This window comes from Erinaceus europaeus, chromosome 12, assembly GCF_950295315.1.
Source record: "Erinaceus europaeus chromosome 12, mEriEur2.1, whole genome shotgun sequence".
NCBI classification, from domain to species: Eukaryota; Metazoa; Chordata; class Mammalia; order Eulipotyphla; family Erinaceidae; genus Erinaceus; species Erinaceus europaeus.
Window position 1 is genome coordinate 2,356,978 of NC_080173.1, and position 21,480 is coordinate 2,378,457.

Sequence of the window (21,480 nt, forward strand, 5' to 3'; positions counted from 1 at the left end):
ATGATGTCTTTGTCACCAGCTCTGAACACCATGAGAAGCTGAAAGCCTCGTCAAGGAAGTCGACAAGCCCCAGGCTCTCTTGGCCAGTTCTGTGTTCTCTGTCTCTGTCCATGTGTAACCCTGTCCTCTTTCCCTGTCCATCTGTAACTCTGTCCTCTCTGTCCATAACTCTGTCTCTGTCCATGTGTAGCTCTGTCCTCTGTCTCTGTCCATGTGTAATTCTGTCCTCTGTCTCTGTCCATGTATAACTCTGTCCTGTCTCTGTCCATATGTAACCCTGTCCTCTTTGTCCATAACTCTGTCTATGTCCATGTGTAACTCTGTCCTCTTTGTCCATAACTCTGTCTATGTCCATGTGTAACTCTGTCCTCTTTGTCCATAATTCTGTCTCTGTCCATGTGTAACTCTGTCCTGTCTCTCTGTCCATGTGTAACTCTGTTCTCTGTCTCTGTCCGTATGTAACTCTGTCCTCTCTGTCCATAACTTTCTGTCCCTGTCCATGTGTAACTCTGTTCTCTGTCTGTCCATCTGTAACTCTGTTCTCTGTCTGCCCATCTGTAACTCTGTTCTCTGTCTCTGTCCATCTGTGACTCTGTTCTCTGTCTGTCCATCTGTAACTCTGTTGTGATCAAATAGAGCAGCTTTATCTCCAGATGTGGCGACAATACTCGAAGCAGGATGGAGGTGGCAGGGGTAAAGGGCACAGAAGATGAGCAGACGGATCCTCCTTGTCCACAGAGAATCCGGAACTTGTCGAGAAGATCCAGAAACCAGTACGGCCATGGCAATGCCCTGGGTCCACGCGGACTGGGGCTTTGCTCTAGTCACCTTCTCGTGTGTCTGGGAGACAAGCTGCCCTGGGAGAATCCTGGAGGACCGCCAGCCCCCAGCATGTCGTGAACAGCTTTCTGGGCAGGCCCCTCCCTCTCCACTTCCTGTGACCCACACCAGTCAGGCATCTCTTCCAGGAAACAGGCCTGAGCTGGGAAGTGGCTCAGATGCACGTGGAGCCCAACTTCTAAGCCAAGGAAGGCGTTCTTCCTGGGCCGGTCAGTCTGAGGCTGGGCCCTCGGCTGGACTCCTCCTGAGGCCCAGAGCTCCCTGGCACTGCTGACAGTCCTTGATCCCGGACTGGAAGCTCCTGTTACCCTATTCCGGCTTGGCCCTCCAGAAGCAAGACTGCAAAGTGAACTCTGCCACAGGACAGGCGTCTGAGCACAACCAGTTCATCTCCTCAACGCCACTCACGGCCCACCTTCTAGCCCCAGTGCCGTCACAAGCTCAAGGCCAGACTTGTCATCACCCTTGGCATTTGGGCTCTGCGTTTGGCTTTATGATCTTCTGGGACGCTCGCAGGGCCTGAGTCACCTGGTGACTCGTCTTCTCAGTGATGTGTCTCCTGCAGGCAGTGCTGAGTGCATTTCCGTGGCATTGTGAACACCCCTCAGCCAGCACCAGGCACAGGCAGGTGTATTTGGAAAGGCACCGGACAAGAGAAAGGCTTGCTGGGCTCACCTGCCAACCCTCTCAAAGCCAAGTTCACTCAGTCACTGTCCTCTCCTCCTCTCACCAGTCTTCCAGCCTGACTTCTTAGGGCCTGGCCTGACTCCTCTGCCCACAGCCCAGAGGTAGCCTCAGATCTGATTGTTGACCCGCCAGCGTCTGACCATTCTCTCTCCTTTTTTTTTCTTTTTAATATTAAATCACCTACAATCTCAGACAAGGGAGACCAGAAGCAACTGGTATTGTCAGTATATAAGATAAAGTTAATGGTAAATAGCATTAAATGACATAAATCATGTTAAAGTATTATAAGGTACAGTAAATCCTAATCATGGGGTTTTCAAAATAAACCAAATCCCCAAATAACTTGGTTATAACAATAACTATCCATTGCCTTCTTAAAATCTAAGACCGCAGGAACCTTCCCCATTCTCTATAAAACCCACATTTCTCCCAGTCCTGGAACCCGTGGGGCGGGGCTCAATTTCCTGCAGGCTTCTCCTGACCAGACCAATTGGCCTTGCATCTGCTGAGCTCAAGCAAATCAAGGCAGCCAGTGCCACAGACGCCAGGCTTGGGGTGTCAGCCCTGCAGCTCCAGAACTCTGGCAAGACCTTCGCCAGCTCAAAGGACGCCTTAACTCTATTTCGGGTGGTTCACTTCCTAACAAAACTACAGAACCTGGATACAGACCAGGGCCCACGGGACAGGGCACATGTGTGCGTGTATCCATAAATCAGGGGAAATATACACCTTAAAGTGAAAGTGTGCAATAGTTTGCAGAGACTCAATAAATGCAGCAAGTAGAAAGGCCTAAAAAAGGTGCCATGAACTAGACACCCTCCTCACCTACCTCCTATCTCACTACCCTCAGTCACCCCAAGTCCAGTCATGTCAGATTAAGTAAGGACTGCAAAAGCTGGATAAGGGCAGGAGACTGACCACTTTAATGATGGTTCTTTTGGTCACTACCAGGTCACCCCATCATCTGGGGCCCTAGTTAGGGAGCCCTGGTATTCCCACAGAGACATGATGGGACATGACCTCTTAACAGATCCCTCTCTCCACTGTCACTGGTCATCTCCATCAGGAACAACATAGTGGACCCCTTTGTGGGTCTCTATAGGACCTTGTCCTCAACACGGATCAACAGTGGTAGGAACTGCCCCACTCTCTGAAGGGAAGCTGGGTCAACACACTCCGTCACTTGAGGAGGTGGGTCCTGAAATGAGTGCGGCCTAGAATGTTCCCAGCTATGATCACAGAATGCCAGCTCAGACCTACAGGGATGCAGAGGTTACACAGGCTCCTGGCTGAGGCTGAATATGGGTCTCAGATCAGATCAATGGGGTTTATAGTTAACAATATTTATATACTTTTCCCATATTTGGGAGTTACTCTTACCTGATCCAGCTTTCTTGTCTTATTTCCAACTCTGACACCATCTCCCCACACAATACCATTAGCCTACCTGCCTGTTAGCTAGTAAAGTCATGGGCCCCTTGGAATATACCTAAAAGACTCCCTAGCTTTTTCCAAAATGGAGACCCAAATCTCATCTGCTCTATTCCTACCTTTAGGTTCCTTAAACAATTTGTCCTGCTTTATATCTTAATGTTTTTTCAGCCACCAAGGTGCAGATGCTGCCATGACACCAACCTGACCTCCCTGGGCAGACATACAGCCTCACCCATGTGTCCTGGAGCCTCCCCTCCCCAGAGCCCTGCCCCACTAGGGACAGACAGACACAGGCTGGGGGTGTGGATCCACCTGCCAACACCCATGTCCAGTGGAGAAGCCATGACAGAAGCCAGACCTCCCACCTTCTGCTCCCCATAATGATCCTGGGTCCCTGCTCCCAGAGGGATGAAGACCAGGGAAGCTTCCAATGGAGGGGATGGGACAGGGAGCTCTGGTGGTGGGAACTGTGTGGAATTGTAGCCCTCTTATCCAATGGACTTGTCAGTCATAATTAGATCAATAAAAAAACAAATGTGCTTAATCAGACTGGCCCCAGGGTAAGAAAGCCCAGCACAGCAGGAAGAGCAGACAGGAGGGGCAACTCTTCCTTGGACTGTCACCACGATCTCTTGAAGCCAGGACCTGGGTCCAGCCCAGATGGTACAGGAAGGGCAGAAAGCAGGCGCGTTCACTGATGACACTCTGCGTTATCTCCCCAAGTTCAACCTCCCGCAGCTCAACACCGACTCAGCACGCAAGGGGGCACCACTCAGTGTGCAGCCATGCCGTGCCAGCGCTCCTAGCGCCCGCGGGCCGCCTTCCTAGGGCCTCGGACCTCTCACTCTTCCCAGAGGCAGTTAAGGTGCTACGCCTCCCTTTCTCCCTGATCTGGGCCAGTCCAAAACATGGCTCCTCGCTCTGCGGAGTGCCCGAGAGCTGTCTCTGCGCCAGGCAGCAGTGAGCAGGGCCAACAGCCCCAGGTCCTCCCGCGTCCCTGCAGCCCCTGCTAAGCCGTCCTGGCCGATGAGCCCTTCAGAGTCCTCTCCCCGGTGCAAGAGAGAGTGGGGGTCTCCTCCAATTTCCCCAGAAGGGAGGGGCCAGGGCAGGAAAAGGGCCCAGTCACCCTGAGCCTGGTCCTTGGCCTGTGGCTGGGGCAGGCTGGTGTGAGAACCTGCTGGGGCAGCTTCCAGCAGTGCCGGGCAGTCATCCCGGTGGTTTTCTCTTCCTGGGGCTCTCTGGGCCCAGGTGGGAGCCTATTCTCAGCACGAGGCCTGCCCGGAAGAAGTCCAGCTCACATCACGTTTATCACCACCAGGGCTGCTGCCGGGGCTCTGAGCTGCCGGCTCCACCACTCCCTCCCGCAGCCAGCTCCTTCCCTTCCTCACCCCCTACCCCTCACTCTTGACAGAGGGCGAAACAGAGGAAAGGCAAGACGCCTGCAGCAGTGCTCTTCCCGGCCCCCAGATAATACCTGAGGGTTCCCTGCAGTGCTCCAAAGATTTCCTCACAAACAGCCATGAAGGAGAATGCCCCCAGCTTCGGACCCTGTGGGCAACGTGCCCCCCGCCCTCTCAATTCGGCCTCCCTCCAGACTCCTGCCCAGACCCCCCGCCCCCGGATAGCAATCAAGCCTTTACAAAGCAAGCTGGTTTCTGGGTCTAAAACTACCTTTATTTGTGGCTGGCTCAGCATAGGACGCTATCATCAGTCAGCAGAATTATAAAACTGTACAGGAAGTACAAAAATAGGCCGTTTAACTTAGACTATTATCCTCACATCACTGAGCTTTAAAAATACACATAAAAGTTGTACCATCTGGCAATTTATAAAATATGAAGCTAAAAAAGGGTTTTTAGGGTCCACCAAGAGGGTCGTACCACACAGTTAATACACACCACGCACAGAGGAGACACATGGCACAGTTTTTAGGATCACTTAAAAATCAACATTTTCACCCAATCACATTATTCACCCCCAAACAGCACAACGACAGGAAGGCTTCCACCCTGCAGAGGGAGGGATACAGTGTGACATTTCCAGCTTTAAGATGGGGAAGGCTGCTGTCTGGTGTGCTGTAGGCAAGTGCAACTGTAGCTGGATACACTTCAGAGTAAAAATTAAATAAATATAAATAGGTTAAATAAATAGGCCATTGCAAAAAGGACACCACGTAAGGTCTGCATCTGAGAATGCGGCATCGATGGTTGGCAATGCTCTCTAGGCATGTGGGGACGCCCCCGTCACGGCCTCTGGGACACCGAGGAGGAACACGGGCCTCCCCAGACACCCGGAGCACGGCGGCTGGCAGGGCGGGGATGCGGCTGAAGTGTTAGTTAAGGCCGCTCTGGGTCTCTAGGAGGGTGGAAAGCACCTGCGAGCTGCACAAGCCTCGGCGCAGAGTGACTCACGGGACACCGGCCTGATGAGGTGGACACTTTGGTATCAAATGGCGGGTCTGACCCTGGAAGGCAGAACCTCGCCTCACCTGCAGAGGACCCTCATGACGCCTCCGGGGAAAGCCACGCGGGGTGACAGGACGCGGACGTGAAGAGCAAGGAGAGAAGAATGCTGGGAAGCAAGGCCACTTGAGAGGGAGCTCTGCGCAGGGCGCTGTGCCCTCTCCCCGCTCTCCCGGCAGGAAGGCAGAACTCACCCCTCCTGTGGGAGAGCGGGAGACGGACAGGCTGCTGGGCAGAGATGGAGGATGGGAGCAGTCCTGGGAAATCCTGACCCGGCCGGAAAGACAGGACACCAAGAGGAGAAAGCTCTCCGACCTGGAGTCCCCAGCACCCAGGATGCCAGCCAGCTGGTGCCTGTGACTGTGCTAAGGGCTGCGACGGCGATGACATCTCGTCACACCACACCTTGCCAGACCCACACACCTGTGGCCCTTCCTGCAATGTCATACGTGTGAGGGCCAGGGTGTCTCACTGCCACGGGTCTGTAGCCGTGACCACCACACTGAGTCGGAGGGAAGAAGGACGTTGGCAACTTCCTAACTTACCGAATGATATCGACAGTTCCCAAAAGTGCAAGTGCTCTGAGGCCTAGTGATGTGTGGAACTCTCAAACCACAGTTAAAGGGGGGGCCAGAGACAGATCCGACAGCAGACTCGAGGAGGCTTCCAACAAGTTAGTGTCTCGGGAATGCCAACGTGTGGAGAGACATGCTCAGATGCTTCCAGAAGGAGCATCCTCACAACACGCAACAGCCGTCCAAGGACAGCGGACGTCACTGGCCCTGAACCGAAGGTGACGCGGCTCAGCTGGGACAGAGCACACAGGCTGCAGACAGTTGTTTTGTCCAAGGAAAGACGCCACCAGGCCCGGCAGGCCAGGAGGCCAGCTTTCTAGAGGGGCCACACCACACGGGTTGAGGTGCTTCTGTACCAGGTGCCCACCAAGCACTGGCACACCCGCCGAAGGACTGGTGATGGCACGGGACCCGGGGGGGGGCAGCTGAAGGGCAGGGCGGGAGCTCGCCCGGCTCCACCGCCGTGTCCTCTCCGCAGTGCTGTCTCTCACCGCCCATGTGTCCCTGTGACCAGGGCCCTGCTGGGCTCGCACAGTGAGATCCCAGGACAAGGTACAGGGAGGAGTGAGCTGGACAAAGCTGAGTGGCTAGAAAATATTGAGGCAGAAGAAAAGGGTCATCCCCAACCCCCACTGCAAGTGAGGCCAAACAGGGAGGACACCTGGGCAGCCCACAGCTGACCCTGCTGTCACTATCTTCACACCGAGAGGCGGGCAGGAGGCAGGCGGGCGTCGGGCACGCCTGTTCTGGAGAAGCGTGTGGCAGAAGGCACCACGGGGCCGGCACAGGCTGCTGGGGCTCCGGGGTCTAAACGAGGTAACTGGTGAGCTTCACAGACGCGGCGTGGCACTCAGCTCCGGAGGGGAGGCCCTGATGCCTGTCCAGGCAGAGGGGGACTTTCTGCGGCCTAGCCCTCACACAGAGCCACCGTGGGGACACTCGCTCCGAGGAGAAACAGTGATTTCTCTGTCAGCTGGGGAAACTCCACAGGACAGTCCTCACGTGGAGAGGAGCTTCTGAGAGCTCTGAGTCCCTGCCGGGACCCCTCGGACCCAGGCCTGGCTGGAGGAAATACTTGGAAAACGTTCTCTTCCACGGAACCCTGATTGCATGTCATTGCTAAGGCCCTCGGTAGAGGAGAGACAGGATTATTTCTTAACTGAAATTAAATATTCTATTAATTTGAGAAACAAACTTGTATTGATATAGTTAAAAATATATTACTTTGAAACCCTGACTAGGGCGCAGGGCGTAGTGTCTGGCTCTCCCGCACCGGAGAATGCTCTGGGTAGCAACACTTCCTGGGGGTGCGGGGAGTTTTGTGTCACACAGAATAGATGTGCTATGTATCCTGCGTCCTTTCTTCACGAGTAAGCTCTGAGGTGAGTTCAGCTCACCTATGCTCAAGTAGCATCCTATAGTATCATCAAAATATAGTCATTAAAATCTGCCCCCAAACACACACACATAAAAGGCTGTCCACAAAGCACACAGTGCCCCTGGCTGGCGGGTGTCCTGCTGGCCCGGGGCTCTCCTGGGGTAGCTGTGAGTCCTCTCGGCCTGCTTCCCTCTGGACAAACGTCTGTCCCTTACCCAGTCACTCCTGAACACCCCCAGTGGCCCAGGACACAAACTCACAAAGGTCACCACTCAGGTCACTAGCAACCCAAGCTGCTTTTGCTTCAGATCAGAGCTCCCCCTTCGCTTCCTAGAGATGTGTACGCACGGTCTCACCTGCTCAGGTGTGTGGGCCTGGCCCCATGCCCTGGCCCCCAGCTCCAGGCTCACACCGGTTGCAGGCACCTGGGATGCTCAGGCACATTTCAAGCCAGTGGACATGTGACATCTGGGTGACACCAGCTCCCTCCCGAGCCCCACTTGAGCAGAGGGTGTGGGCAGTGCACCTTGGCCCAGCTGCCTGGTGCAGAGGTGCTCCTGACGCCGGCACACAGGCAAAGCTGGGGGTTCCTTCTCTCTTCTTTAAAGGCCACGGGTGGACACCAGACAGGAAGCTGAGAAGGAAATGGATGGAATCTAAGCTTGTCCAGAAGGTGAAAGGTGCGTCTCTGCAGACACCCCCCACGGTAACGCTTTCTGGCCGATGCCTCCCCAGCTCCCTGTGGGGTGTTTCTCCCACGTCCTGGGGCAGCGTTGTCTTCTGCAGAGCCGCAGCTCAAGGCACTTGTTGAGGAGGCTGGCCTCCCCGCTGGCCGGGAGGCGTTGGGCACTGGCTGAACAGGCCAGGCCGTCGGTCACAGCTGGGGTCACCAGCACGGGGCCCGCCCAGGCTCAGAGGGGCCCGGAGTCACTGGAGGCTGGGGCTCTGGGGGCTCGTGGAAGTAGTAGGGCTGGAAGAGTCTCTCGTGACAGCACAGCTCCATGGCCCGGTAGGTGTGGGAGAGGAGGTGGGGGAAGCGTGAGGTGAAGTAGCGCACGAAGTCGTCGGGCAGGGAGCCCAGCGTCTCCCGCACCTCCGCAGGGAGCTCCCGGTAGTGGTGCTTCTGTGAGCAGGATGGACAGACAAAGGGTCATTGGTTAGAAAGTCCACAGACATCTGCACAATTGCTGCTGTTCAAGGGAAAGTTAGCTGCCTCTTTGAACAGAGAGGGTACAAAAGATGCGTGTGTCCATGTGGTCCGGGAGGCGGTGCAATGGATAAAGCATCGGACTCTCAAGCATGAGGCCCTGAGTTCAATCCCCGGCAGCACATGTACCAAAGTGATGTCTGGCTCTCCCTCTCTCCTCCCATCTTTCTCATTAATAAATAAATAAAATCTTAAAAAAAAAAAGATGCACATGTCCACCAACGTGTCTGGCTCTCCATGCCTACTTCCCCTCACTCGGGAGAGGCCTCAAAGCCAGCAAGGCCCAGTGTGGGAAGAACAGGGAGGAGCATCACTCCGAGCGGCTGGTGGGACAGGGGCTCACAGACCTGCTGTGACAGCCAGCGCCGGGCAAGATTCCTAGAAATTTCAAGTGGAATAAAGTCACCAGGAACTGAAGTGTCTTTGTCGCGGGGGTTTGGAGACCTTGCCTGTGTGGGTCCTGTCTGAACAGCTCGAGCCAAGGAATTCCAGACTCCTCCAGAGAACCGGTGAGGCCCTTGCCTCAGGTTCCATGTGGGAAGGGTCAGAGGGTCCCCGCTAGGGAGTATGCATTTGGTGTTGTTCTGGGAGACCACCAAGGCCACAGGACCTACTCCCAGAGTTTCACACCTCACTGCAGTATCCTTGAAGAGAAAAGCAGCAGCTGATACCCCGTCAAGTCTGCTGAGAGAAGTTAGAATTCCAGCATAAGGGAGTCGGGCGGTAGTGCAGCGGCACAAAGCACAAAGCGCAAGGACCAGTGTAAGGATCCCAGTTTGAGCCCCCGGCTCCCCACCTGCAGGGGAGTCACTTCACAGGCGGTGAAGCAGGTCTGCAGGTGTCTGTCTTTCTCTCCCCTTCTTTGTCTTCCCCTCCTCTCTCCATTTCTCTCTGTCCTACCCAACAACAGCGACATCAATAACAACAACAGTAAAACAACCAGGGCAACAAACGGAAAAATAAATAAATATTAAAAAAAATAAAATAAATACAAAAGAATTCCAGCATGGATGGGAGGAGGGCCCAGAAGAATAGAGAACGTTCATGCTGATGCCCCTGGAGCCCCACAGCTGGCCTGCCTCCCCGTGTTCCCACCTCACCTTGTTTCTCATGGCTCGGAGGAGATCTCTGACAGAGCCACCTTTGTAGGTCCTGAATTTGCGCAGATCTAGAAAGAGCAACAGGAGGAATGTGAGGCCATGCATCGGCACACCTCCAGCCTGACTTCGTGACCCAGCTGAAGGCCAAGCGACCACAGCCACAGGCGGCAGGGCAGGGGCCTCCCCAGACTGGAGCTGAGCGCTGTGGGCCTGGACCCTCCTCCCCATTGCGGCCGTGACCAGAAATGGCCGCTGTGAGCACGGACACCGCTGCGATGGCCACACGAAGCGTCGGTGCGAGCGTCTCCTCTGCGCCCACCCAGGGGACCCAGTGCAGCCTGCAGCCCGGCCGGGCTGGCGCCACCATTCCCGCGTGCACGGCTCAGAAACAGCCGCTGCTCTGGAAAGTTCTCTGCCGGCATCGACTCCCAGGGGCTTCACCTGTCTGCAGCGGGACGGTGATGTTCTCCCTCCAGTCCATCTTCACCACAGCCCGTCCGCCTCTCTCCAGCTGCTTCACTATCGGGCCGTCCAGAGATTCCTTTTCTATCCGGTCACTCACGTCCTAGGAGGGAAATGGGCAGCAGTCTGTCAGGAGCTGAGCTCTGGGGTGGGAAGAATCCCAGGAACAGAATTGCTCGCTGGGGAGAGGCCCACGGGGTGTTATGCGCGTCTCACTTCCATTTTCCACCTGTGCACACGCTGCCCTCCATCCAGAGCCAGGGGTGCGACCCACACGCGTCAATGAGTCAGAAACAAAGAGCTGGACTTGGCTTTGCTTTCTGTGGCCTGCTGGTGTCCCCTGAAGGTCAGCAGCACAGCCGCAGAGCTGCTGGAAGGTGGCCTCTTGTGTGGGTGCTAGGAAATATGGCGGGGCCAGGACAGCGCACTCCTGCAAGCACGAGGCCCTGGGTCCTCCCTGGCACCATATGGCCAAGGGGAGAGAGAGCGGGCTCAGAGGCCCTGCTCAGGGACTGGGAGGTGGCACACTCAATACAGCACACGTGTCACTAAGCACGAGGATCGGGGTTCAAGCACCCTACGCCGGCTCCCACCTGCAGGGAGGAGTCTTTGCAAGCAGTGAAGCACGGCTTCAGGTGTTTCTCCAGCTCCCCTCCCTTCAATTTCTGTCTCTACCCGAAACAACCCACCGAGAAGCAGCCGTGCCAGGGTGTGAGGGCTAGGCCCTGAGGCCTGACCTCTGAGTCTCACCAGAAGACGGCTCAGACCACCAGCCCCGCACACGCTGGAGCCGAGTGACCTTAGAAGGCCAGAGTCTTCTCTCTCTTTGGTGGCGATGAAGGCAGGGGGTGGGCCCTGCCACTCAACCACGATAAAGGAAGCCTTGGAGGGAGGGTTGTCATCACAGCCGCACTGGGGACATGCAGTTCTGAGCTGCGGGGTATTTACAGTTCTTGGATGCAAACAGAAGCCAGGTGTGTTCACAAGATAAGACACTTGGCGACACCGAGTTGAAACCCACGCCCATGGGAGCTGAAGTTTTTATATGAACTTAGCTCCTGACCTGTATTTGCCACCCGTGAGTGACCGAGCGAGCTCTCAGAAGCCCCTGTGGACCTCTGCCCTCTGAATTTCTATGCCGTTCACTCAGCCTCTGCTGCCGTGGGAGGAACACCGTCTCCCCCAGTGCCGGTCATGTGCCAGGCGGGGCTCCAGGTGGTGGGGCCACAGCCAGGCTCCGCCCAGGGGCTTCATGGTGAGCACAGACCCAGGCCCCACGGCCTGCTCCCGCCAGGCCCAGGAGGAGCACTGCCCACAAGGCCGCTGTGCCAGGAGGCGGCATTTGGCTGAGTTAATGCTCAATGCACACCAGGGGAGGCTCCGAGAAACCCTCCACTTCTCCGTAAGGCCACCTGGCACGGTCACACGGCTCTGAGATAGTCACACCACAGTTCCCAGCCACGGGGGCTATGAAGCAACTTCCCAGAATCTCCCAGAAACAAAGAGCAAAGACTGAGTGATGAGGAAAAAAATTCAACACAGGGGGTTTTGTTTGTTTTTTCAAGTTTTAGATAGAGGCCGGCGGAGAGTAAGCGAGCAACGGCAGCAGAGCTCCCTCGTTCAGTGCTGGGGCACTCGCGGCCAGTCAGCACTCTAAGCAAGTGTCGAAGTCCTTAAAGCTGCGCCGGGAACAGCATGGCTGAGGAGCTGCGAAAATGATCTGGTTGGAGGAGGCGGACAGGGGCTAGGTTAATAATTGCTGGAGCTGGCTGCTGGGTAGGTAGGGGTCTGTGTACATTTGGAAGCTCCTGATAACAAGCTTAAAGCTCACGGTACACCCATAGGAGAGAATACGGCCGTCGTCAAATATCGGGATTTTTACAGTTCACAAGTTGGTGTGAGTAAGGGGTTGGACCCTCGAGCAGGAGGCCTCAAGTCTGACCTCCACAGTAACTGTTCCAGTGATGTTCTGGTTCTCTCTCCCTTTCTCTCACTTCAGTTCTCATGAATAAATATTTAAAAATAATAGTGGTAAGGGGAGGTAGCATAATGGTTATGCAGAGACTCTCAGGCCTGAGGCTCCAAGTCCAAAGTTCAATCCCCCACACCACTATAAGCCAGAGCTGAGCAGGGTTAAAAATAAATAAATAGGGAGTCGGGTGGTAGTGCGGCGGGTTAAACGCACGTGGCATGAAGTGCAAGGACCGGCATAAGGATCTCGGTTCAAGCCCCCGGCTCCCCACCTGCAGGGGAGTTGATTCACAGGCGGTGAAGCAGGTCTGCAGGTGTCTATCTTTCTCTCCCCCTCTCTGTCTTCCCTCCTCTCTCCATTTCTCTCTGTCCTATCCAGCAACGACGACATCAATAACAACAACAATAACTACAACAACAATAAAATAACAACAAAGGCAACAAAAAGAAAAATAAATAAATAAATATAAAATAAATAAATAAATAGTGGCCAGGTAGGTAGCGCAGTGGATAAAGCACTGGACTCTCAAGCACGAGTTCCCAGGTTCAATCCCCAGCAGCACACATACCAGATTGATGTCTGGTTCTTTCTCTCTTTCCTAGCTTTCTCATTAATAAATAAAATGTTTAAAATAAATCATCGAACATTTCAGAATCTTGACATGAAAAATACTTATGTACAATAGAAAAAAAGCAGGATATGAGACTACAGACTGATCCCAGCCACGCCTTTGCCTGCGTGAAGAAGACACATTCCAGGGCCAGCTGGGGCTGCGTCTGGGTCGAGGCTGCTCCCTGCTCTGGCAGACGCCGACTTCCTCTCAGGCTGGAAAGGGCCCGTGGACCCCAGAGCGAGCCACTCACCTGGAAGAACTGCAGCTGCTTCTGCAGGCCCCAGAAGAACGGGTGCTTCAGCACGTGCTTGGCGGAGGGGCGCTTCTGAGGGTCCATCGCGATCATCTTCTCGATTAATTCCCGGGCAATGACATCTTCTGCAGCGAGGACAACAAGCAGTCAGTTATCACCAGCCTCGGCCACGGTAGCCTTCCCCAGCCACAGCAGTCCTCTTGCCTCGACTCGGGACTCCACTGGCAGGAATTCCTTCCGCAAGAGCCGTGAGAGCCTGCACAGAGCAGCAGCTGGCGAGGAGTCTCCACTGGTTTTGTGAAACGGGGTGGTTGGAAACTGCTGATAGCAGAGGCTCGGGGGACACTGACAGGCCTGTGTGCTGGACCAGGAGTCACGGAGGCGTGGGAGCTAGCCTAATGGTTATGCAGATAACTCTCATGCCTGAGGCTCTGAAGTCCCAGGTTCAACCCCCCTGCACGCACTACCATAAGCCAGAGCTGAGCAGGGTTCTGGGAGGACAAACAAAAATTGAACCAGCTACGGCTCCGTAGAGACTGATATGAGAGACCATCAAGAGGAAGCTAAGACTCAAGCCTGAGGTGAAGTAGCGTATACTACACTTAAGCCGGTTTAAAACGTACAGTCTGGGGCCAGGCAGTGGTGCAGCTGGTTAAGCACAGGTGTCACAGTGCACAAAGACCTGGGTTCAAGCCCCTGGTCCCCAGCTGCAGGGGGAGAGCTTCACAAGTGGTGAAGCAGGGCTGCAGGGGTCTCTCTGTCTCCCCTTCCCCATCTCTATCCAATTAATTATTATTATTTGTGTGTATGTGAAAATGTGACCATGAGGTCTAAGGGGAAGGTTTGAAGTTCTGAAAACTTCAGAACTCTTTCCAGATATTAATTACCAGTTATTTTACACAAAGTCTAATTAGGATCAGAAATCTCATTACAAGTACAGACTCTCCTCTCCTTCTTAAGGTGAGAACTAGAGCTATTTGAGTTAGCTATTTTACAAATGCCCAGTGCTTTGGGAATAAAGTAGTCAATTCTCACCATTCTGGATAGTTACAGAAGGAAGCATTTTTTAAAAAGAAAACTTAAAAAGTAAAATCCACATGGGGGGGGCAGGAGACAGCTCACCTGGCAGAGTGCACACTTTACAATGTGCAAGGATCCTGGTTCTAGCCCCCGGCCACCACGGGGGAGCACCAGGCAGAGGGGCAGCTTCATGAGAGGCGGGACAGTGCTGTGGCCTCTCTCCTCTCTCTCCCTCCCCACTCCCACTTAGACAGAGTCTGCCAGAAAGAGTGAAGACTCGCAGGTGTAAAGCCCCGTGAAAACCCCAGCGACAGAAACAAACAAACAGCACACATGTTTCAGGAAATGGGGGCATTCATCTACACAAAGGTTTTTTGTTGTTTTTGCCTCCAGGGTTACTGCTGGGGCTTGGTGCCTGCACCATGAATCCACCGCTCCTGGAGGCCATTTTTCCCCCCTTTTGTTGCCCTGTTGTTGTAGCCTTGCTGTGGTTATTATTGTTATTGATGTCCTTCGTTGTTGGATAGGACAGAGAGAAATGGAGAGAGGAGGGGAAGACACAGAGGGGAGAGAAAGACAGACACCTGCAGACCTGCTTCACCGCCTGTGAAGCGACTCCCCTGCAGGTGGGGAGCCGAGGGCTCAAACCGGGATCCTTACACCGGTCCTTGAGCTTTGCGCCACCTGCGCTTAACCCGCTGCGCTACCGCCCGACCCCCTACACAAAGGTTTTAATGTCAGTTATTTATCACTGAACCCTTTACACTGAGCATAACAGTAAGTCAGTCAGTCACTATAAAGGTGATGTGTGGTCTTGATGGCCCGGCAGAGAGCAGGAGAGCCTGAAGCCGGGAAGGAAGACGCGGCACTAAGCGGAAGCAGCCCGACAGCTCGGACCCGGCCAGGCCACACCTCTGCCCACTGGCATGGAGGGTCCAGTTTGAGACACGCTTTCTTTATTCCTTTTGCTCTTAAGTATTTGTCTTCTATTTGACAGGACTTCTACTTTGAGAGGGGAGAGGGAGATGGACAGGAAGAAGAGAGACACCCGCAGCTCTGCTTCACTGCTCATGAGTCTTCTCCCTGTAGGCGGGGACTGGGGGCTGAATTCAGGTCTTGCACACAGTGACTTGTACGCCACCGCCCAGCCCTGACACACCTGTTTTCTTGCATGTGAGTGCAAGAGGGGCTTCTGACGCCTTAGGCTTCACAAGTCATAAGATGACAGACAGAGGTCCCCAGAGGGGCTTTTCCCAGGTCACACAGGTTCCCAGGTGGCAGGATGGGACCTTGAAGCCTCTTGGCATTAGAGGGAGGGTTTCTGGGGTGTAGAGGGCTTGGCATCGGAGCACATGCCCTGTGTGCTTAAGATACCGGGCTCACTCCCTGGAATTGCACAGCGCCTCTTCCTCTCAGGAAAACAGAGCCTGACGCTGCCCATCTGCCACCTGCACTGGAACAAGTCACCAGTTCCCCGGGGTCCACAGTGAGCAGCTGGGAGAGTCTCAGGAGTGCACAGACGGCCCTGTCTCACCCCAGCACGGGGGGGTCCCTGCGGCCCCCTCCATAGTCACTCACCATGCTTCTCTGGGTGCAAGTAGTCGAGGTTGTAAGCTCCCAGGAGGATGTTGGCTTGCCGCTGCAGGGACTTGCCAAATGGGTGGCTGCCCTCAGAGATCACATAGTAAAAGACACAGCCTGCAGAGAAGATGTCCACTGTGCAGGTCTGAAAGGAAGTGCAGAGGGCGGTGGTGAGGCACCTGGCTCAGCGCACGTCACAGTGCAGAAGCGCCCGGCTCCCCACCTGCAGGGGGAAAGCTTTGCAAGTGGTGAAGCAGGGCTGCAGGTGTCTGTCTCTATCTATCTATCTATCTCCCCCTTCCCTCTCGATTTCTGGCTGCCTATCCAATAAAGATAATAAAAGAAAATAAATGCAGTGGTCCGGGAGGTGGCACAGTGGATAAAGCACTGGACTCTCAAGCATGAGGTCCTGAGTTCAATCCCTAGCAGCACATGTACCAGAGTGATGTCTGGTTCTTTCTCTCTCTCCTCCTTTCTCATTAATAAAAATTAATTAATTAATTAATTAATTAATTAATTAATAAGAAACTCAGACCTGAGAGAGCAGACCCTGCCTCTGATGCAGAGGCAAAGAGATGGAGTGATCACCTTCACCCCATCTTGGGTGGAGCTTGAAGGAATCATGTGAAGTGAGATCAGCCAGAAAGAGCAGGATGAATACGGGATGAACTCACTCATGGACAGACGTTGAAAAACAAGATCAGAAGGGGAAACACAAAGCAGAACGTGGACTGGGGTTGGTGGACTGCACCAGTCGAGGACTCTGGGGTGGGGGGTGGGTTCAGGTCCTGGAACAGGATGGCAGAGGAGGACCTAGTGGGGGTTGAACTGTTATGTGGAAATGTTACACATGTCTAAACTATTGTATTTTACTGCCGACTGTAAACCATTAATCCCCCAGTAAAGAAATTAAAACAAAAAAAAAAAGAGGAAGAGGCAGGTTGAGCTGGGAGGCATCACGCCTGAGTGAGGACGTGTCACAGCGTGGCTGCTCTCAGCAGAGGCCCTGAGCTTGACATCAAACTGGCAAGGCCTGGGACGGTGTACTCTCCACACCGAAGCTGTGCAGACATCCTGATAACAACATATTTTTAAAAAGCTGAGTGTCTGCACAAGGACCCAGGTTCAAGCCCCCGGTCCCCACCTGCAGGGGAAAGCTTTATGAGTGCTGAAGCAAGGCTGCAGGTGTCTCTCTGTCTCTTTCCCTATCACCCCCTTCCTCTTGATTTCTGGCTGTCTCTATCCAATAAAGATAATAATAAATTTTTAAAAAACTGAGTGTCTTGCAAAATACAGAGATTTTACCTGTGTACCAACTATATTTACTGTAACTCATTAATCTCCCCATAATAAATAAAATAAAAATATAATAAAATGTCCCCCCCAAAAAGAGTGAGAGCTGCCTTCAGTGCAGTGGGGGCCAGGCTCAAGCCTGGGCTGTGCACATGGCAGAGCAGTGCCCTGTCCAGTGGGCTGCTTTGAAAAGCTGAGGCCAGACTTCTCACCCTCACCGGCAGTCAGGGAGAGGAGTGCTGTGCCGGGCTTCTGCCCCACCTCGCAGATGTCTGGGGAGAGCCAGGCTGGAGAGCCAATGGCCTGGGCCGCAGGCCCTATCACTGTCCAAACGGATACCCCCTGACCGCTCTGAACCTCTGCATCTGTGAACGTGAAGTCTGGATAGTCGCGTCAAGCTGTTACGAAGATCAAAGACAGGAGGGCATGAAGTAGAGGGAGGGGAGACGGCGTCACGATGACGCAAAGACTCCCACGCCCGAGGCTCTGCAGCCCCAAGTCCAGCCCCCGTACCAGCAGGGCCCCCGCGTTCACTGAGGGAAGCCTTAGCATGTGGCCTGCACAGAAGCTCTCTGCAGAGCGACGCTGCTCTCACCACAAGTGCCACAGCAGCAGCCCCCAGTCTCGAAGGAGCGGACCCTACAGCATCTGAGCGGCGATTCTGCAGCTGCCGGGGGCCTGCTCCTTACTCACAGGGTTCTCCTTGCAGTCTTCACTCAGCACCTCAGGAGCGATCCAGCCTTCCGTGCCCGGCACCCCGGAGCGGCGGCTAAAGCTGTGCCTGCCCGCTGCCAGCTTCTTGCACAGGCCAAAGTCAGAGATCATGGCCTTGATCCGACCGTGCGCGTTGGGCATGGAGAGGAGGATGTTGTGGGGCTTTAGGTCTCTGTGAACTAACGGAGACTGCAGATTAGCGCAGCACTCACCAGAGTCAGCAGCAGGCTCCCTCTGCACCAAGGAGGACGCTGTCTCCAGGGGCCTAATCTCCCCGCCGCTTCCTCTGCCCATGGCGGTCTTCACCTCAACCCCGCCTACACACGCGAGACGTAGCCGAGAGCCCACGAGCGCTTGGGCTCCCTTCCCCTGGGCCAGGCCCTGGCAGAGGGAAGCTTCTCACCGATGTTGAGTGAGTGCAGGTGGGCCAGGCCTGAGGTGGTCTGCTGCAGCAGGCTGATGGGCTCCAGGCCAAGATGGGCAAAGTCCTTCTGCTCCACATACTGCAAGGGGCACAAGGCCTGGTGAGGATACCCAGCCCTCGGGACTGGGCTCCTGACACCTTCCTTCCTTCCTTCCTTCCTTCCTTCCTTCCTTCCTTCCTTCCTCCCTCCCTCCCTCCCTCCCTCCCTCCCTCCCTCCCTTCCTTCCTTTCTTTCCTTCTTCTCTCCTTTCCTTCATTTCCTTTCTTTCTTTCTTTCCTTCTTGCTTTCTCTTCCAGGGTTATCCCTAGGGCTTGGTATCTGTACCAGTAATCCACTACTCCTCAAAGACAACTTTTTCCCAATGTTTTTGCAGGATGGGACAGAGAGAAATGGAGAGAGGAGGGAAGGGAAGACAGGGGGAAAGAAAGACAGACACCTGCAGACCTGCTTCACCATTTGCGAAGTGACCCCCCTGCAGGTGGGGAGCCTGGGGCTCGAACTAGGATCCTTGCACCAGTCCTTTTGCTTTGTGCTACGTGCACTTAACCCGCTGTGCTACTGCCTGGCCCCCTCTTTCTTTCTTTCTTTTTTAAAAATATTTTTTTATTTATTAATGAGAAAGATAGGAGGAGAGAGGGAAAGAACCAGACATCACTCTGGTACATGTGCTGCTGGGGATTGAACTCGGGACCTCATGCTTGAGAGTCCAGTGCTTTATCCACTGTGCCATCTCCTGGACCACCCCTTCTTTCTTTTTCTTTCTTCCTTCTTTCTATTTTCCTTCCTTCCTCCCTCCCTCCTTTCTTTCCTTCTTGTGATTTGATTTTCTTTGGAAAACCCTGCCTGTAGCATTCTGTTTTAATAAACATCTGGTGCTGGGTCAGTTCATTTTCTTTGATCATATTTAAATAAATCGATGGGGAGTTTCACTGGGCCCAAGCCCATCTTTTCCCGTAGACTCTACCCTGAAGTCAAAGGCCAGCTGACTAGCCCACACTGAGAAGGACAAGAAACTCAGGTCCGCTGCTTCACACAGACAGACATACGAGAGAAACCAAATGACAGTCAAATAGTTTCACTGGGGCTGGATCATGTGAATGGCTGAAGCCTCACTGGGCTCCTCCACGGCCACACCGGCTCTGGCCAGGAACAGGACAGAGGCTCCACCAGGCTGCCTGGAGGCCAAGCAGAGCACAAGGCTGCTGCAGCCAGACTGCCCAGGCAGGCTTTCCTGCGATGACAGGGCTCTGCATTTTTGCTGTTTCCTTGCCAAAATGCACCCGCCATCTTTTAGAATGGATAATCCACAGTGTGTTGTCATCTCAGCACAATTCAGATAAGCTGCTTGGAAAGCGGGCCGACCCTGCAGCCGGCTCCCAGCTGCGGGAACGGGGGCAGTGCCGGGCTGCCCGGGCTCACCTCCTGCAGAGTGGCGGCGCACAGCTCGATGGCAATGTACTGGAACTGCCGGTCCCTCTCGGTGCAGAAGTAGCGGATCACATTCGGGTGCTCATCCGACTCCCTCAGCAGCTGGACCTCGCGGTCTGCGAAACTGAAGCACTCAGGGAGGATCCTCTTCACGGCCACGTCGCGGTTGTCAAACACGCCCCTGCGGGACAAGGGGTGCAGCTGAGTGTGGGCTGCGGGGTCTGAGTGTGGGCTGAGTGTGGGCCCGGGGAATCCGTCCCTCCCCATGGGTGTGGGGGACGTCGGTCCAGCCCTCAGCCCAGGGGCTGGGCCCACCACCAGGAGGTTCTGTGGTAGAAGGCTTGTGGCCACTGCGACGGCCCTGCTGTGGCCCCGGCCTGTCTGAACTGCAAGACCACAGGGATTGTGTCCTGAGACCCCCAGCCACTCACCGGTACACGATCGTGCCCTCAGCTCCGTGGCCCAGGACATCCTTGGGACAGAATGAAATTTTCCCCACTGTCACCATGCTGGTCTCATCTGGAATACAACAGGGAGAAGAAGAGGCCCTTATAAGCCCTCAGAACTCAGAGCCTTCTGCATTCTGACCAGACGCGGGGTCCAGAGGGCTAAAGCCCTCCCCAGTGTGTGAGCTGCTGGGTCCACCCCCCCAGCCCAGTTCCTGCAAGAATGTTTGTCTTATGGCAAAGACAGGGGTTTTCCAGCCATTATTATTTTAAAATATCTACACAGAGGCAGAGAGAGAGAGAGAAAGAGAGAGAACACAGCACCAACGCTTCCTCCAATGCAGTGGGGGTGGGCTCCAGCTTGAGTCACATGAGTGAGTGGCGCCAAGCAGCAGAGCCCCTCGAGCCGCCTCAGCAACCAGCCGGTTTCCTACAGACCCACTGAGACACTCAGGTGACAGCGGTGGACGTACGGAATGAAGAGGCAGCGGCCGAGACCGGGGACTCTGAAGCCGCCTGTTCAGGCCAACCTCGGAGCACCGGCTGAGTCAGCTTCCCAGAGGAACAGGGACTCAAGCAGGCGGCCTGGGCACCTCAGACAGCTCCAAGTGCTCGAAGCAACGTGGAGGAAGGGCCCAGGGGCCCCGCCAGGCCTCCTTGCAGGGAGAGGCAGAGGGGGTGGGTTCGGAGAAGCACAGGGAAGGGTTGCGACCCAGGGCGGCAGCCTGCTTTACCCTCGTCACCCTGCTCCAGGCAGGGGCCGGCACCCGTCCTGGGGGCAGAGCCGCTGGAGTGCAGAGAGTGGTTGGAGGCCCTGGGCGACGTGCTGGGGCTGCTGGTGCCAGAGCTCTCCGAGAACAGGCCGGAGGAGTCCAGGGGCTCGGCGTCCTGCCCCGCGTCGCCAGCTCCAGCCGGGGGGAAGGGCAGCTGCTGCTGCAGGAGCTGAATCTTCTCCAGCTCCTTCTGAAACTGCTGGTGCTGGAGCTGCCGCTGCTGGTGCACGCTCTGGGGAGGGGGCAGCGCGGGTCCGTGAACCGAGCACGGAGACCGGAGACGGACGGCCGGCTCCCAGCCTACAACCAACCACGGGTGGGCGGGCTGAGGCTGGACGGCACGGGAGCCAAAGCAGCATTGGAGCGCTGGGAGGCGCTGGGACAGTGGGCCAAGTGCTGAGTTTACAAGCACGAGGTTCCAAGTTTGATCCCCAGCACTGGTGCTCTCTCACAAATAACTCTCTTAAAAGGGTGCCAGGGTCGGGAGTCGGGTGGTAGCGCAGTGGGTTAAGCGCAGGTGGCGCAAAGCACAAGGACCCGAGAAAGGATCCTGGTTCGAGCCCCCGGCTCCCCACCCGCAGGGGAGTCGCTTCACAGGCGGTGAAGCAGGTCTGCAGGTGTCTGTCTGTCTCTCCCCCTCTCTGTCTTCCCCTCCTCTCTCCATTTCTCTCTGTCCTGTCCAACAACGACAACAACAATAACTACAACAATAAAACAACAAGGGCAACAAAAGGGAATGAATCAATTATTTTAAAAGGTGCTGGGGGCATTTGGTGCTGGCACAGAGTATCAGGAGCATCTGGAGCGGCGAGGAGTC

At 55.0% G+C, this 21,480-nt stretch overlaps 1 protein-coding gene across 1 annotated transcript in view; it reads right to left on the reverse strand.

Moving 5' to 3' along the window:
* Positions 1-4,613: 4,613 nt before the first annotated feature.
* Positions 4,614-21,480, reverse strand: part of ERN1 (endoplasmic reticulum to nucleus signaling 1) — an 89,567-nt gene continuing 72,700 nt past the window's right edge. Inside the window, exons 13-22 of the mRNA XM_007527695.3 lie at positions 20,625-20,895; positions 19,876-19,963; positions 19,436-19,625; positions 17,995-18,094; positions 17,571-17,770; positions 15,582-15,729; positions 12,981-13,108; positions 10,125-10,248; positions 9,684-9,751; positions 4,614-8,499 (exon numbers count right to left, since the gene is read on the reverse strand). Of these exons, the coding sequence (XP_007527757.2) occupies positions 8,263-8,499; positions 9,684-9,751; positions 10,125-10,248; positions 12,981-13,108; positions 15,582-15,729; positions 17,571-17,770; positions 17,995-18,094; positions 19,436-19,625; positions 19,876-19,963; positions 20,625-20,895 (1,554 nt within the window). The 3' untranslated portion in view covers positions 4,614-8,262. The remainder of the gene's footprint in view (positions 8,500-9,683; positions 9,752-10,124; positions 10,249-12,980; positions 13,109-15,581; positions 15,730-17,570; positions 17,771-17,994; positions 18,095-19,435; positions 19,626-19,875; positions 19,964-20,624; positions 20,896-21,480) is intronic.